We start from the raw sequence: 18,577 nt of genomic DNA, 5'->3' as shown, positions 1-18,577 counted from the left end.
TGCAAGGTAAAGTTTCAGAGTTGCATTAAGTCAATGTGCAGTTGTAAACTTTTGAAAGAACAACCATCATGTTTTGTTCAACGTTACAAACAACCTCCATTCCTGAGGTGTTGGTAACTCTGAGGTTCTACTGTACCTGGCATCAATTACATATAGTTTTAGGGCTTATGCTGCTACTTGCCAATACTGAATACTGCAAAATTAAGTTGATTTTAATATTGAATTTTTATTTCCTGTTTCTTTATGCTAGTAGTAACTTTTAATAGTAGTCCACAATTTGACTTACAGTATCTCATGCTCCAGACAACCATGCAGTTCAAACAAAACCAAAAACTCCATCAGCCCAGGCTTTAGCTGTGCTGCTTCCCCCTGTGGGGTAGAAAGTCAGGAGAATCCTATCCAATTCTCCTAATCCCACACAGCCAAAACCTCCTGGGGTCCCCGCAGTGGAGGGGAAAAAGAGAAACCATGTTCTAAAGGAAGAATTCTTCTCTTTTTGCAGGTACATCCTGTGCATACATGCACAGAGACGAGCATGAGCCTTACTCCCGGTTTCCTGTTCTAAGTACTTCACAGTACAAACTGACTATGTTAGAGTAAGGATTATATAAAATGGAAGAGAAAAAGAATAGATTGGGATAAGAAGAAAAGAAAATACAATATGGATGTAGAGAGAGGATACATCACTGGGTAGATATGGAATTAGGACAGAAAATAAGATTTAGGCATATATAATTTGAGGTAGAAAGATATTCTAGGAAGGAATGACTCCATCAACATAATATTAAACAGAGACTGGTAGGCTCATGTGATATGGGAAATAAAGCATAAAAATGACATGTAAGATGAAAGAACAAGAAATGATAGGCAAGAAAGAAAACATACATTTGTTTTGTTTAGGTTTCACGATCTCTATGTTGCACCATGACCCAGATGGAGCGTGCATCAGTTAGCCACTAATTTATAGCAACAGTAGTGTTTTCTGCACAGAAATTAAGGCTTAGCAGAGAACAAACAAAACAATTAAATAACAAACTCTAGTTATGGAGGCCATCATATGCTTCCCCTCTTTAGACACTGGGAAATTCAGCTGGAGAGTACCGTGGAGGATGTCCCATCATGTGATATTTTATTTATAGGAGCACAAAAGGACTGTCTACCCAAAGCACGATATGTACTGACACAAATTACAAGAACAAAAAATATAAAATAGCAGTTTACCACCTCCCACAGCAAAAAAACAAAACAAAAAAACCCTCAACTCCCCAAGGAATTCTCCCTCCGTCCCCAAGCACAAAACTCCCCTCCCTGACACAGACATAACCCTTTCTTCTTGCACAACCCAACCCAATGGATGTGCCTTGCAGTATGCCTTCTTGGGCTAATTTGGACCACATCAGACAGCTGGTTTCAGAACCGAAGACCCTCATGGAGAGCCCTCTAGAGTCATCTCCCTTTTAAACTGAGGGGGATCCAACTCAAACCCCTCTGCTGTAGCAATGTGACATGAGGAAAGAGGTGGTCTCTCAAGCATCAACATCCCACACTATTTAGGGCTTTACAGTCAAAAACATCATCTCAAATTCAGTCTGGAAATCAGTAGGCAGCCAGAGCAGATCTCAGAGCTCAAGTGTCATGCATTATTACCAGGAAGCACTGCTTAATAAGTAGGTTGCATTCTGCTCCACCTCAAGGTTCTGCATTGACTTAAGATGTAGTCCCATGTAGCAACATTAGGAAATACCACTGCTGAGAGATTTTCTGCCACAGGATGGTGACTGGTATGTCAACCCTGCTTACATATCCTGATTTCAAGGGACAGAGCATGGCACTCACAGGCTTAAGCAGCTCTATGAGTGCTACATCACAGTCTTGTTTCTCCCCTGGCCACCTGATGTCAAGGAAGTCAGCTTGGAAACACAGATGGCCCCTTCCTCTGTCCTCCATGACAGTCCCATGAATTTAAACAAAACAGTGATGTCAGACCAGCAGCCTTACACTATGTGTGAGAGCTGCATGCAGGTATCACATGCTTTTTAAATGTTGATCACATTTATTATTTTGTATTTTCCCCAAAGGTTGGGCCGCTAATTTATTAACAAAATTCAGAAATTAAAGAGCAAGATTACTTTGCCCCAGACCTTTTATAAATTCAGAGTCCTGACAGTGGCCATCTATGTAATAAGAGAAATTAAACACTTCAAGGGCAGACTGAATGATTGTAGCACCAAAACTACTTCTTTAATCAGTGCTGCTGCAGGGAACTGAGACATAGACAAGTACATGCTGAGGAAGCAAATTATTTTGACTGTAGATCCTCATTCTGGTCATTGCCATGGAAAGTTTTCAACCATTACACCACAAACAGATATAATAAACAGTGGTCCAGTAACCATGTAACTCTCTACTTAGAATGGCAGCTTTAAAATCATAAACCCAGGGATTTTCCAGAAATGTGTTGAAATACCCACTGAGTTCCACTTTGGGAAGAAATTAGGGCCATGACACTGGTTTTCCTCAAAGTTTGGGCCATGTGATTCTGCATCGCTTTGTCACTATCGCCACATTTCCAAATGCCTGATTTGCGTTTTCTGGTGCTAGTGCTCCTTATCTTGTAATGTTCCCCCGGCTTCGTTCTGTTCCTAATTAAAGTATTCTAATTAAAATCAAAACCAAACCAAACTAGGAACCAAAAACAGCATATGTAACAATAAGTATCTGGTGATCTTTCTTCCTCCTCCTCCTCCTCCATACCTTGTCGTCATCCCTACCTGTTTTATGTTGAATGTAGAGCCTAGCAGGTGCAAGGGCTTGGTCCCGAAGATTCAGACCCTTAGATTATAAACTCCTCGGGCAAGGATGTAATTCTGGCCATTGCAGCCCCTTCAGACCCAAGTAACCAGTGTAAAAGGGCTAGAAAGCTGATAGAATCAGCCCCAGGATAAGGAGATTCCCTGAGTGGCATGGACCCAGAAGAATGGTTCTACAGGGACTCCCTTGCAGTCTAGGGCACAGCTGGGCTGTTATTGCACTCTGATTATTTTCAGCTCCTACAACAGCCCCACAGCAAGTGCTGTGAGCTTCCATGGTAATGGAGGCAGGTTAGTGTTGAGGATGGTGCACCTTCCGATGGCCTTGTCTACACTGCCACTTTATAGCGCTGCAACTTTCTCGCTCAGGGACGTGAAAAACACTCCCCTCAGCACTGCAAGTTTCAGCGCTGTAAAGTGGCAGTGTAGACAGTGCACCAGTGCTGAGAGCTACTCCCCTCGTGAGGGTGGGTTTTTTTTACAGCGCTGGGAGAGCTCTCTCCCAACACTGGTGCACACGAGTGCAGCAGCACTTTAACATTGCTAGTGTAGCTATACCCTCAGTTATACCAACCCAGTACTTGTTAAATAGAACTATTATAGGTTGGGTTAAATCTTTTTGAAACTCGGTGGTGGGTGGATATAAATCATTCTAAAGAGTCATTAAGCTGCTTTACGGAACCAGGCAGCTGAAACAACAGGGGACTCCAACTAGAACACAGGCACATGTCACTGCCCGAAACGAAAAGGCACACGAGTTCTCTCAGCAACTTGAAACAGGTGGCAGAGGGGCTTCACTAGGTATTTTAGTAGAGAGCGGGTTGAGGAGGGGTGAGACAGGTGGGGGAAAGCACAAGCAGGAAAACCACCAGAAGGTTAGGAAACAGAAGGCAGCAAGGAAGCACCAGCCACAAAAGCACTGGAGTGTGACCCTAAGAAAAAGATAAGAGAGAAAGTTTTTGAGTTAAGTGTTGGCTGAAAGAAGCTTGGAGCTGGGAGCAAAGAAGCTGTCTCCTTTTGTTTGATTGTCACTGTGTTTTGAGAAACAGGACTTTATACATTTTTTGTAAATAAACAGCATTGCATTATAGATACCAGACTCCAGCATCAATTTCTCCTGCTAGTGAACAACTCGCAGGACCCTGATATTTGGCTGATCACTTGGGTCAAAAAGGAGCAACAGTATTTTTCCCCTAACACACATTTATAAAACATACTATTTGTTTTAAATCCAAACACTGTAAATGACTTCTAACACAGGACAAAAATACAGAAAAGTCCTAAAATGAAATATTTGGGGTTTTTTAAGACCCAAATTTGTCTATCTGCTCATATTAACATTTTATTATTATTCTGGTTTTTATCATGTCAGGAATTGGATAGTTTATATATGTATTTATAGATTAGTGCACTATTGTTTGTTATATTCATATCTTCTGTGACAGGATCAGGTCAGATGGCTACAGGAGAGTGATAGAAAGTAGATACATTAGCCCCAGATTATGCAGGTCCCTTTTCCCTGTGTAAGATAATAGGCTGTTCCAGAACAATCAGGATGTTGCTGGAACCAGTTATGGCAGGCAGGCTAATTGGGACACCTGGAGCGAATTAAGAAGCTACTAGAATCAAATAGGACAGGCAGGTTAAATCAGGTTACCTGGTTTAAAAAAAAGCAGCAAAGAGTCCTGTGGCACTGTATAGACTAACAGACGTTTTGGAGCATGAGCTTTCGTGGGTGAATACCCACTTTGTCGGTTGCATGTATTCACCCACGAAAGCTCATGCTCCAAAACGTCTGTTAGTCTATAAGGTGCCACAGGACTCTTAGCTGCTTTTACTGATCCAGACTAACACGGCTACCCCTCTAATACTGGTTTAAAAAGGATCTCACTTCAGTTAGTGAGGTGCATGTGAGGAGCTGGGAGCAAGAGGCCCGCAAGGAGCTGAGAGTGAGAAGTTGTACTGCTGGAAGACTGAGGAGTAGAAGCGTCATCAGATATCAGGAGGAAGGTCCTGTGGTGAGAATAAAGAAGGTGTTGGGTGGAACCCATGGGAAGTAGCCCAGGGAGTTGTAGCTGTCGCACAACTGTTACAGGAAACACTGTAGACAGCTGCGATCCACAGGGCCCTGGGCTGGAACCCAGAGTAGTGGGGGGGCCCGGGTTCCCTTCCATCCCCCCAACTCCCTATTTGATATAAGAGGAGCTGACCGGGACCAGAGGGGAAGGTCCCTGGCCCAGGGGTGGCTCCAGGCACCAGCGCAGCAAGTGCATGCCTGGGGCGGCCTGCCAGCCACTGTGAGGGTGGCAATCAGGCAGCCTTCTGCGGGTGATCGGCGTACCCGTCACCGAAGCTACGGGACCGGCAGAAGGCGCGGGACCGGCAGAACACCTGCAGAACACTGCCGACTCCACATGACCAGTGGACCACCCACAGGCGTGCTGCCGAAGGCGACCTGACTGCCGTGCTTGAGGCAGCAAAATACATAGAGCCTGTCCCCCCGACTCACTAGGTGGGTCAGCAGAGACTACAGGGATCATTCTCCTCCCTTTCCCATGCTGACCAGTGCTGAGGTTTGCTGAGTTAACAGCAGGTTGGAGCCACTAGCAGAAGTGGCCAAACTGAGGGCTGCCGTGAACTTCTGAGGCGATCAAATGCGCCAATAAGCACAGGACCCACCAAGACAGAGGAGGAACCTTGTCACACTTCCTGTAAACAAAAATATATAATATGAGATCAATTGGCTGCTAACTGAGCTTGATAATTAAGTTAAAAGCTAATTCAAAAGCGAAGTTAGAAGCTAGTTCAAGCCAATTTCCTGTGTGTTGTAAAAAGCACTACAGATGCTTCCCTTCTGCTTGAATCCACTGTGTGACCACAATGAATGATTCAACAGGATTGACTCCTCCATGCATTAGCTCTGTTTTAGTGTGCTTATGTTTAAAAATGTATGATAGCTCAATAAAAATAGATCTTCAGCCCATATTCTGAGAATCACCTTGAGTGTAATGGAGATAGGCAAGCATGGTCAATGTGTACCTATGCTGCACACTGGAGCTCATTTACTTCATTCTCACACAGCAAGCTCTTCTCCTTGTTTAAAAGCCATACAGCTACTCTATCTACATGAGGTATGAGTGAACTTGTGAAGTGAGAATTGTGACTATTGTGTGGAAAAAATGTATGCCAATGGGGCAATCCGCAATGGCCCAAAATAACGTCTCTCAACCTACATTTGGGGGGCAGGGGAACTGACAGCATCATGGAAGCAACTTGTTTCTGCTTTTTTGCAGTAACTGAGTAATGAGCAACACACACATATACATGAAACAAGTAGTCAGACAGACTGATAAATACTAAAATGAAAGGAAAAAACAGAGAGGGGACAAAGAAGGCACAAGGAAAGAAACTGGAGTGAATTAAGATATCAGAAAACCCACTGAAGGATAACACACCAATATATGAAGTCTGAAGGAACCGAGGAAGAATGAAGAAACAAAAGAAAGACTTGTTCTGTGTTTGTAAAACGTCTAACAAAATGGGGTGCTGGTTCGTGGCTGGGCTCTTTGGCGCTGTTATAATACAACTAAATAATATATTTGTTAAAAAAACCTGGGTTTTAAAGAAGTATAAGTCTGAAAGTGTGTTTCAGCGAGAGGTCCAAGACTCTCCCGCACTGTCTTGATAAATATTCAAGAACTTGTCTCAGCACTTCCTTTAATGATGCTGAATTTCTGACTGTGCCTCATTTTATTACATGAAAAGAGCAGGGTAGTGTCTAAAATGAAGAGGAGGAGGAACCTTTGGGTCTAATTCTGAACATAATCCAACATAACTCAATCCATAGATGATGCCTAGATTGGTGTATCAGCACTGGAGAGAACTGATGGATAACACTAGTCTACAATTTTTGAGAAGTCATCTGCTTCAGAGATAAAATGTGATATTTATTATGTATTTTGATGTGCTGAATTCAAATATGACAATTAAAACAACTGATTGGCTACTGTTTCTAAGATATTTAAGTTTTTACATTTTATGCCTATGTATATTGTGTAGATAGTAGAGTTTTAATCATAAATTGTAAACCTAGGTCTTTTCATGTGTTTATGGTTGCTTTACATGATAATATTTCACCTGTCCTGTTTATGTAACACTTTAAAAATCAGCAAAAGCGTTCTATAAATAAAATGTATTATGAAACAAAAGGCAAAAAACTATTATGTACATAGTTTAGTCCTATTCAGTGTCTACTTGGCGCTTCTTGGCTTGTCTCTTGTATTCATTAAATGGAGCATCTCTTGTCACTGTCCAGCAATAGTCTGCAAGCATTGATGGGCTCCATTTGCCCTGATAGCCTGCCAGGAGATTCCACTGCTGTAGTCTGGAGCCCAACAGCTCTGCCTTACTCTTGGGTAGTTCCAAATCCCTGACAAGGTCATTCAGTTCACCTTGTGTTATGAGGTGTGGTTCAGAGGAGGAGGATGGGAGAAAATGTGGGTCCTGTGACATTGATGGTTCAGGACCAGAAGTTTCATCCTCTTCCTCTTCCTCGTCTGACTCAAATGAAAATGATTCTGGTGCATCAGGAACCGGCAGTCCTTCTCCGTGGGGTACTGGGCGTATAGCTGATGGAATGTTTGGATAATGCACAGTCCACTTTTTCTTCTTTGACACACCTTTCCCAACTGGAGGCACCATGCAGAAGTAACAATTGCTGGTATGATCTGTTGGCTCTCTCCAAATCATTGGCACTGCAAAAGGCATAGATTTCCTTTTCCTGTTCAACCACTGGCGAAGATTTCTTGCACAAGTGTTGCAGCATATGTGTGGGGCCCACCTCTTGTCCTGATCTCCAATTTTGCAGCCAAAAGAAAGGTGATAGGCTTTCTTAACCATAGTGGTTATACTGCGCTTTTGTGATGCAAAAGTCACTTCACCACAAACATAGCAGAAGTTATCTGCACTGTTCACACAAGTACGAGGCATCTCTGCTCACTTTGGCTAAACAGAAATGTGTCCCTTTGCAAAATCAAACACTGACAAATAAGAGAGCACGACACTGTATGATTTCTAGAGCTGATATAGGGCAATTTGTTCAGCAGAGTGATGTAAGCTTCGTATGATTGCATCATCCATGACTTCTAGGAATAACATGATGCAATTCATATCATGTATGATGCAATACCAGCTTCAGATTGCATCATTCACTGTTTTGCCTAAAAAGCAAGTACTGTCCAAACCCAGTCATAGATTTATTCATAGATCCAGTCAAAGATGTATTTTAGTCATTTCTGGTTTAAATTGAGCTCCCTTCCCTTTATAACTCACTTATCCTCCGCCATTCCCAAGTCAAGGATCGTATAGACTGACCCAACAGTATATCTTGAAAACTAGAGCCAATCAACAATTTTAAGCATCGTTTTCGTTCTCAGTAACCCAGAATTAGTAAAGTTGGACTACATTTATTTCAGAAGCATTTTGGCTGTAGAGCAGTGTAATTGTTGACTGATTTAATATGAAAGACTGACCAGTGAAAAGGGCATTGAAACCTATTCCACAGTGCCTTTACATTACTTCCAACCTTCTATTTCTGTAGTGTCTACACTACTGCACTTCAGAGGCGCAGCTGCAGCTGTGCTGCTGTAGAGTTTCTAGAGTAGACATACCCTTAAGACTGAGTAGCATTTCAATTACCATGGGTTACTGAGTTATTATTTCAATACTATAAACAGCATATTGTATTTATATGTTGAATTGTACTTGTTAGCATAAGTTTTAATCTACTGTGAATGTGCCCAGAGCAATAGACAGACACTTATTAAATGTAATTCCAAATCAGTAAAATAAATAAAATATTAATTAGGTTATCTTTGGCTTATTGGCATGGTATTACATTTTTTGGGATGCTTTGTCTTCAGCAAATGAGAATGCTGACAGAACAGAATACCTATATTTTGTAAAATAGAGCACACACTTTAATATGGTTCTCTCTCTGACCAAGGACAAGAATGGCATTAGTCTTGTTGAGCAATGGTTAATATAAATGTAATATGTCTGCCTGTTTAACAAGTAGTCAGTGAACATTTTTTTTTTTAAATTACATCTCTGGAACACTAACATGCAGCAAAACTAGCACACACTTTTCATGGTGACTTTTGCATCCTTCATAAAATTTGAAAACACGCAGAAGGACAGCGGGATTAAATGGAATTATTACTATCCTTCAGCTCCTTCTGTATGAATAATCTCTTCAAATGAAGAATATTTGGTACTGGAACAAGTAATCTTTATTTTTGGATTTAAAATGATTATTGCACAGTTCAACGGCTATTGAAAGCATGAGACAAGTGCATAATCCTATTAATTTGGGCTCTTTATACAGGAAAGCATTTTTGCCATATATGCATTTTTGTCTAACAGTCAATGTTCATTTTTTTCCTATAAATATGTACTTAATATATATTTAAATAATGAGGACTTTGATACTTCTTAAAAATCCAATTTAGTTTCTACTACACATCTTGCTTGTATCATTTAAATTAAGATTTAATTAAATCACTGAATATGTGTTTTCTTTTATCCACATTTACTCAAAATTGGAATGAATTTAAGTGTGAAACTTTGAAGATGAACAGCGTCTCTTCGTAAAAACTGACTTTTCCAATTTTATTAATATGTCTAAGAAGTGATACAAGTGTGTCAAGCCACTTCTCTTTCCCATTTTCCATATTTAATTACTTGACTATATTTCAGAAAGGCCGTTTGATTTCGCAGTTCTATGTTTGGATGCCGTAAAGCAAAAAGACCTGGTCCTAGAGCCCACATTTCCCCTATGATGGGGTATGCCACTGGAGGGTAGGCATTAGCACAGGCAGGAACTATTTTTTTTTTTCTGGAATCCACCCAGCTGTCATTTAAAACAAAAGACTAGTCACTAGTTGTTAAGATTGTGTAAAAAAACACTCAAAAATGTGATACAAGCAAAACCAATCGAATGATGTCTACCTGAGTTTTCAGACAGCCTGAAGGGATAGCGCTGAGATGTGAACTGCTGAATCCATTTCAGTGGGTACTAACATAGATACCAATAATGGTACTTTAAATGCCAACCTTGGTAACTTCTCACTCCTCAACAAAAGAGGTAAGATAGCAGAGGAAGAATATCATGAAGATCTATGCCAGTATTCCTTAGAACTGGTAAAGTTTATAATCATCAGAGGAAGACTGATGTGGGGCTTGGACATGACAACTTCCCCTTCCTCTGCACATGCAGTGGGAATCCCAGGCAGGGCATGACTGACTCTCAGCCTTTTCCACTTCACTGACCTGGAAACTAGGCATTCTTTATACTTGATTCTTAGCTTCCTCTGTGGGGGCTCTCTACTCCCTTAGGAGAGTTGGACACCACAGCAAGACTGGCCTCTCTGGGGCTGAAAGTGATTGCTATATATGTGAATGTACACTAGACTGGAGTACGGAAATGGAGTGAAATCCTGGCATCACTGAAATGAATGAGAGTTTTGCCACTGACTTCCATGAGGCTACAATTTCATCACAGGATTGTATATGTTCTGTAATAGCTCATGCATACCTATAGAACTATATTAATAATAAATAATAGTAATTTGATGGGTCTTAATTAGTTTTGAAGACAGATCACTGGCAATAAATTAAAAGTTAATGTAACATTTGAAAGGTGTAACATACCCGAGCAGATATCATTAAGCCAATGTGCTCTTTTGGTTTATACACCATGTTCTTAAGAAATAAAAAATTACTATTTTTATTTGTACAGTAACTCCTCACTTACCATTGTAGTTATGTTCCTGAAAAAAGCAACTTTAAGTGAAATGATGTTAAGTGAATCCAATTTCCCCATAAGAATAAATGTAAATGAGGGAGGGTTAGGTTCCAGGGAAATTTTTTTTTTGCCGTACAGTACTATAATTGGGAGGTGCCCCCACCTTATCCCACACAGGCACAGCCCATTGGCACTGCAGACAATGGGGCAGGCAAGGAAGCTGAAGGTGCTGTTGGCTAGAAGATGCATGTTGCACAGCAGCAGTAGCAGTTTCCCCTACTCTGCAAGCACCAGGGGCGGGGGGCTCAACCCTTATTCCATGTCCTCACACCTCTCCCCTCATGCTGTGGCAATCAGGTGGCTTGCAACATTCAGGGGGCAGAAGGGAGGGGGAAGAGTGAGGACTTGGCGCACAGGCTCCCCCCTCCCTCCCCTGCCTCCTGCCTGTGGCAATCAGCTGGCTTGCAGCACTCAGGAGGCAGGGGAGGGAGGCGGAGTCTGCGTGCCGAGTCTTCACTCCTCCCCCCTCCCTCCTGAACGTCGCAAGCCAGCTGATTGCTGCGGGCGGGAGGAGGGGGAAGGTGCTGATCCGCGGGGTCAGTCAGCAGCTGGGAGGCGCTGTGGGGGGAGGCATAGGGGAGCTGATGGGGGGCTGCCAGCTGTGGACAAAGCAGGCAGCCAAACAACGTTATAGTGAAGCATTGCACAACTTTAAATGGAGCATGTTCTGTAATTGAGCAGGGACGTAAGATCAAAACAACGTTAAGCGAGAAGACGTTAAGTGGGTAGTTACTGTATTAGGGGCCCAATCAGATATCAGTATCCCACTGTGCTAGGACTGTAAACACTTATAATGAGAACACAGTCCCTGCTGCCAAGAGTTTCCAATCTAGCTACCTGATGAGACACAGCAGATAGATACGACAAACTGATGTGGGGAGCACATGGTAACAGAGTCTATTATGATTTACTTATTTAAGCAATAGTAACAGAACACAAACTGCCTGACAGACGTAACAGAATTAGTAATTCATGCTGAGGCAATATGTATCGTTACAGTTGCACAAAAGGTCATTAGGTGCTTATAACTTCTTAATTCATTTACTTTTCTGGCTCAAATTTGTCAGGCTTATCCTCAGCCAAGGAATTTTTTTTTTTTAAAGTTGAGACAAAATTGTTCAATGTTATGAAGAGATACTGAAAAAAATGTTTCTTATTGCAGTAAAACTTACAGCTCTCCACATTTAAACTTGCTTCATCATTTTCTGACTTTTGAATGTTCCACTCTGCAAATGTAATTATTAATATAGTTTCTATATGGAATGCTTTATTTTACATGCAAATTGGTTACTATTTAATTAATTTAAAACACGCAAGTCAGGAAAGCAGAAAGCAAGCCAAAGTGCACCAGTGAAACTAGTCTCTTGTCTTGAAGTCCTTTTGAAGTTACATCACCTAAGTATTTTCAATATCATTTCTGTATAGTTGTAGTACCAGCAAAAGCAGAATAGGAACTGAAAATAAACACTGGCATGAGAAAAAAAATTTAAAAACCACCTTCCCTCATTTTCTCATCAAAAGATTCAAGATTTAGAGAGATTTCAACCTAATTTCATTTACAGCTTTGTTGCAATTACAAAATTACATCTAAGGTGAACTGGTTGTGAAACAAAGCTATGAGTTCATCTCACAGTGTGTTAGATTGTCACATTGTGAACCAATAACACGAGCTGAGATGCAACGTCCTCATGTAATTCATTGTAAGGTTGCAAAACCTCACATTTAAATAAAAGAGAAGAAGAATCTCTAGTGTTCTGCAAACTGCTGGTGGAACACAGGAAAGAAAACTGGGACAGATGCCAATATCAGAAGCTGGGGCAGGACTGGTCACACGTACTTAATCCTACAGTGAATCTACCTAAGCATGTTTAAGCAAATGGAAAAGAAAAAATGTGTTCCTCTTTCAATCTAATCTTTGCTACCCGGCATCATTGCAGCCTTTTGGTCTGTAAGATGACGTGCTGGTAGTGGAATAAATTTCTCCCTCCAAAAGGTCCACAATGTGCCAGGAAGGCCATTGATGATGCTTGTGCCCTAGTTGATGCTTTTAGCCTCTTTATTTTTGGGAGTTGAGCTGGTGTGCTCCTGCTTGTCTTTTTTCGTTGGCCGCAGAGACAACCAGCAAGCCCAGAGGTGGGTGGGTATGAATCTTTGGCCAGGACAAAGTACTTCTTTTCAGCCCTTTGGGAGGTGGGAGGGATGAAAGATGGGGTTTGCCAGAGGGCCTTGGCAATTTTGAGGACCCGGTCATGCACTGGTAGTGCAACATGGGCTGGGTAGAGGCTGAAAGGACGCTGAATAAGGTGTTTGACTGCTTGGCCGTCTCCTCTACCTCTAGGCCCAAGTTCTTGGCCATCCATCAAAGTAGGGCCTGTTGTTCTTTAAAGTCATCAGGCGGGCTGGCCCTCAAGGGTCCTGCGATGTTAGATGGGGTGGGATCTGAGTTACTATAGAGTATTCTTTCCTGGGTGTCCGGCTGGTGAGTCTTGCCCATATGCTCAGGGTTTAGCTGCTCGCCATATTTGGGGTCGCGAAGGAATTTTCCTCCTGGGTAGATTGGCAGAGGCCCTGGGGGGTTTTCTCCTTCCTCTGCAGCGTGGGGCACGGGTTACTTGCTGGAGGATTCTAGGCACCTTGAAGTCTTTAAACCATGATTTGAGGACTTCAGTAGCTCAGACATAGGTTAGGGGTTTATTACAGGAGTGGGTGAGTGAGATTCTGTCGCCTGCATTGTGCAGGAGGTCAGACTAGACTATCATAATGGTCCCTTCTGACCTTAAAGTCTATGACTCTATGACCACTTCATTCAGGGGATGAAGACGACGACTGTACCACCGGGAAAGGCCCGAGGGCATCGTCCCCTGTGAGGGAGGGAGGGAGAGTTTGGGGGTAGATGCAATCTCCTCTACCCCAACCTCTGAGCATGACTCATGCACCATGCCCGGTGTCATCGGTGCTGCCACCTGTTGCTCCGAAGCAGCGGCGGATGAGAGGTGCGAAGGGGGCATAATCATGACCAGCACGCCCCACGCACTGCAATAAAGCCTCTGCATTGGCCACTGGCCATGTTGCCAAGGCAGCACCATCAATGTTGATGCGGCCTCAGGAGTTCAATCCCTCTGGTGGAGTCTGGGCGAGGGGCTGAACTGCCCTTCCAAGCTGGAGGCATCCACTTCTGGTGACCATAGTGGGGCCATCAATACTTGCATCTGCCTGCTGACTGTTGCCACCGGTGACCAGTCCCTGGAGTGAGAGGATTGGTGCTGATATCAAGGGACCAGGCCCGGGGGAGGGAGAGAGGAGGACCGCAGTTGTGACAGGGAGCACTCCCACAGTGCAGGCGACTGAGATATGCGCCAAGAGGATGACTGGTGGGAGGGCGAATGGTGCTGGCAATATAGAGACCGACGCCTCCCCTTAAGCGATCCGTGTCGAGATGGCCGAGACCACAATCATGGTGCCAGAGATCGAGGGCAAGCCCCAGAGGATCTGGGCTGCAATTCTGGAGATCTGCAGCACGGAGGAGAGCGCTGCCTTGTCTCGGGGGAACTCCACTTCCCTCTAAGGGATCTTAGAGGCTGGCTTGCCCTCGTGGGAAGCCTTTGCCATTGCTGGCAGTGTGGGCAGAGGCCTCTGCTCTCTTGGCACTGGAGGAGCTTGTGAAAGAGTCGATGTCACCACGAGTTTGGGTCTACCACTCCCAGGAGTCAGTGGTGAATTCTTTAAGGGGCTACGGGACCCAGTCAAGGAGGCATGTCTATGTGGCTCCGGAGTGGCGAGGCAGCCTGAACTACTTGCTCCCAAGGAGCCGTGCTTCTTTATTTTCTTTTTGGGCGATGGGGAGTGGTGCCAGGCAGAGTCCAGTGCTGGGGGTGCACTGCGCACCAAGGCCGAGGTGCTAGGCGAGTCTTGGTGGGATGGCTCGGAAGCCGGATGAAGGGAAGCCTCCATGAGGAAAGCCCGCAAACAAATATCCCATTCCTCCTGAGTCCTGAATTCAAAATTTTTACAAATACACTTGTCCTTCACATGTGACTACCCCAAGCACTTGAGGCAGCTGCTGTGGGGGTCATTAATAGACATAGGCCTGTTACAGTCCACACAGATCTTAAAGCCAGGAGACCAGGGCACGCCCGGCCTGAGCGAAGTCCCCTCTGGGACTCAAGTGTAGTTAGTAGTTAAACGCTAAACAAATACTTAATGCTAACTACTATAAACAAACTATTTACAAGACCCTAAGGCTCAAAGTCAGAAGAGACGAAACCACTAGCCCCTGCTATTCAACAGGATGAAAGTATGGCGGTACAGGCCGGTACGGCATACCAGTAAAAAGTACCCGCCAGTACCGGCCCGTACCACTGACTTTAAAGCGCTGCAGCAGCAGCACTTTAAGGACCCTGTTTAAAGTGCTGCCACAGCAGTGCTTTAACATCGCTGTCCCTTTTGCACCCCCATCAGCGGCCCTGCTAGGTCCCTACCGGCAGGGCCGCCGTCGGGGGGGCACAAAAGGGGCAGCGACGACCTGGCAGGGCCGCTGATGGTGGGGGTGGGGAGCGCAAAAGGGGCAGCGACATTAAAGCAAAAGAAGTAGCTGCACTGGGGCTTGATTTAAAAGGGCCCAAGACTCTGGCTGCTGCTATTGCAGTAGCGGCAGCTGGAGCCCCGGGCCCTTTAAATCATCGCTGGAGCACCAGGCGGTGCGGACCAAGCAGCGTAGATGGACTGGCTGGGGGACGCTAACCCCAACCCTGCCCCTTCCACTTGAGGTCTCGCCCCTTCTAGGGGGTCCAAAGCTGGCCCCGTACCAGTAAGAACTCCATTTTACTTTCACCCCTGCTAAGCAAGGAAAGGCACTCTGACTAACCACATGGGCGATAAGAAGGGACTGAGAGGACGTAGGGCCTGATATACCGACGCATGAGTGCGACACTCCAGGGGGTGCCACAGCTGGCCCTACAGGCCACGTGCCAAAGGTTGCTGACCCATTATAGAATAATTCTGAAAATATCATAGATAGACAGCGTACCCAATGAAAAATACTACAGACGGCTGTAACTCAGCAAACATTAGTTAGAGAACTTTTGAAAAGAAAGATTCAATTTGCAGGGTACATTTTATAAAATTCAGCAAGGGATGCATTTTTATAGGCACTGGAAGGAAAAGTTGATGGCAGAAGAACACGAAGCAGAAAAAGAAGATCTTGAATGGATGATGTGGTATCCTGGGTCGAGCAAAAGAAGATTAGCAGCGGACTATATAGAATGGGCTACCATAGTTGTAAACCTCCAGTAACGGGGATTCCACATAAGAAGTAGTAATATATAATAAGCTATTTTCTTTTAAGACTGGCTAAAAATACAGCAGAGTAGACATTTTAAGTAAATAACTTGTGATCTTCTTAAATGGTATGTACACAGAAACATCCTATACTCTCATCACTTTTTTTTTTATCAAAACCGATAAAGATCTACAAACCCCACCACCTCCAAATCTCAGCTGACACTTCGTTAATATAAGCAACCTTGTGTTGCTAATGCTGTCACCCTTGTCCTCTCTCCATTATGTTCAACATCCATCTGTTGCATCTTCTTGCTATTTAGTACTCTGGGATCCAACAGAGAAATCTGAAATTTTAGGAATTAACATTTCTGAACACATTAAAACAAACCGTTGTCAGCTACATAAACTAAAATGGATAAAGGAATCTTTAAAATATTTAGGAGTTAAGTATTGTAGACACTGCTTCTCAAACTTTTTTTTTTTTTTACTGGCGACCCCTTTCACACAGCATACCCCCAGAGTGCTACCCCCTTGTTAATATCACTTTTCATAGCAGACTTACTAGCACAGACTTCACAGCAGACTTAGCTAGCTGGAAGGCATGTACTCACAACCCCATGTAATAACCATTCAACCCCCTGAAGAGTTGCGACCCCCAGTTTAAGAACCCCTGTATGTAGAGAAACAAAAACTTTTAAAGACAAATTATTTTCCACTGTGGAATAAGATAGTAAAAGGCATGGAGAAATGGAATACATATGATTTTCTTGGCTAGGTAGGGTAGCCTTGATAAAGATGAATTTCCTACCACAAGTACTCTTCTTTTTTCAGTGTATCTCCCTTCGTAACCCTGACATTAAATTAACAACATGGCAGGATGCATATTAAAATACACATGGAAATATACATGACAAAGGGTGAGTTCTCTAGTTTTGTAAAAGCCTGTTAAGTGGGGCGAAGTAGCTTTTCCCTAATTCAGCTTATTATTAATTATTATTATTATTATTATGCATCACAACTAAAATATGTGATCAATCGGGTTAACAAAGAATAGGCTTGGCAGAATTCAATTTTTTTTTATAATTTCAACAGATATCAATGTTTATTTTAAAGGATATTTTAATTTTTATGCATTTAAATTTTCAGAGTTGTGCAAAATTATGAAGGAGTGACAGACAATGGGAGTGTCAGACAATAATTACTGAATGACAGTAGACATTGAGATTCAAAAGTTAAAGCTTTAACTGCTAAAACAGAAATTATCAAAATCACATGTCCAAATATGCTTATTTTGGAAGGAAATTATTAAAGAGATTCATCTCATGACAAAATGCCAGCTTCTTAGAGCTTCCCAGCCTGCTTACTTAATGCTCCAGTAAAGGATCTATATTTTAAACAGAATGACAAAATTAAGTTATTTTTTATTGTTAGCAATAAGACTTTGATTGCACATTATTGGAAAAATGTGACTTCTCTTCCTATGGAATTGTGGTATAGTAAAATATGGACTGTTCTTGTAATAGAAAAACTTTCATACTAAGTACATTATATACAAGAGAAGCTCCAGAAACAGAATAGCTATTTAGTTTTTGGTTACCCTATTTAGTGTACACAGAGGAGCATGCCAACAAGCCAAAATATTTACCTCGGTTCTTTGAATATTAACCTGATCTTGAATAAGTAATCAGTAATGTACAATATACTATGTTGATGTTTTATTGTAATTTTGTCTTAATAAAAAGTTACCAAACAAACTAAAGTATGGGTGAGAGTGCATCAGTGGAATTAGAGGGAACAGAGAAATATTCAGGATTTTGTGAGTATGAATCTTACCCGTTACTGACCCAAAGAATTAAATGCTTCCTTACTTGTTGTTGTGTTATTTGGTGATGTGGTTTCATTGTGCGCTGAAGCTTCAACAAGTAGAAAACTAATACAAACAATCAAGAATGAATTGGACTGTTCCATCATGGATCTGTAAAGCAAAGAAAATATAGAAAAAAATTTAAAGGCAAATTATTAATTTTTTCCTCTTAAAAGAGGGTAAAAAAACCATTCATAATCTACAATAGATTTAAAATATGTTTTATTCTCTCCTGTGTTCTTATTGTTCAATCTTAATCTATGATGGAAGAGAAAAAACAAGCAAGCACATGTATTAATTAGAAATTCTCTTAAAATAATTCAACAAAAGATTTATTAGCTAGCATTCAGTATTACACAAGACCCTCGCTACCACAGAATTACACAATATTACACAAGACCCTCGCTACTGCCTTGGCTTAACCATGAGATCTTGCGTGACCTACAAAATAAAAAGGCGTCATATAAAAAATGGAAACTAGGTCAGATTACAAAGGACGAATATAGGCAAATAACACAGGAATGCAGAGGCAAGATTAGAAAGGCAAAGGCACAAAATGAGCTCAAACTAGCTATGGGAATAAAAGGAAACAAGAAGACTTTTTATCAATACATTAGAAGCAAGAGGAAGACCAAGGACAGGGTAGGCCCACTGCTCAGTGAGGAGGGGGAAACAGTAACGGGAGACTTGGAAATGGCAGAGATGCTTAATGACTTCTTTGTTTCGGTCTTCACTGAGAAGTCTGAAGGAATGTCTAAT

At 42.5% G+C, this 18,577-nt stretch overlaps 1 protein-coding gene across 6 annotated transcripts in view; it reads right to left on the bottom strand.

The window, feature by feature from the left end:
- The window catches only part of PTPRE (protein tyrosine phosphatase receptor type E), a 244,273-nt gene that overhangs the window by 71,737 nt on the left and 153,959 nt on the right, over nucleotides 1-18,577 (bottom strand). For 5 of the 6 annotated variants that reach the window (XM_030570079.1, XM_030570083.1, XM_030570082.1 and 2 more), the window contains one exon: nucleotides 17,823-17,929. In XM_030570079.1, the coding sequence (XP_030425939.1) occupies nucleotides 17,823-17,925 (103 nt within the window). In that variant the 5' untranslated portion in view covers nucleotides 17,926-17,929. Of the gene's footprint in view, nucleotides 1-17,822; nucleotides 17,930-18,577 lie in introns of those variants that run through there. The other variant, XM_030570085.1, reaches the window with a different exon arrangement.

The sequence above is a fragment of the Gopherus evgoodei genome, chromosome 7 (genome assembly GCF_007399415.2).
Source record: "Gopherus evgoodei ecotype Sinaloan lineage chromosome 7, rGopEvg1_v1.p, whole genome shotgun sequence".
Lineage (NCBI taxonomy): Eukaryota > Metazoa > Chordata > Testudines > Testudinidae > Gopherus > Gopherus evgoodei.
This window is presented reverse-complemented; position numbering and strand designations above follow the sequence as displayed.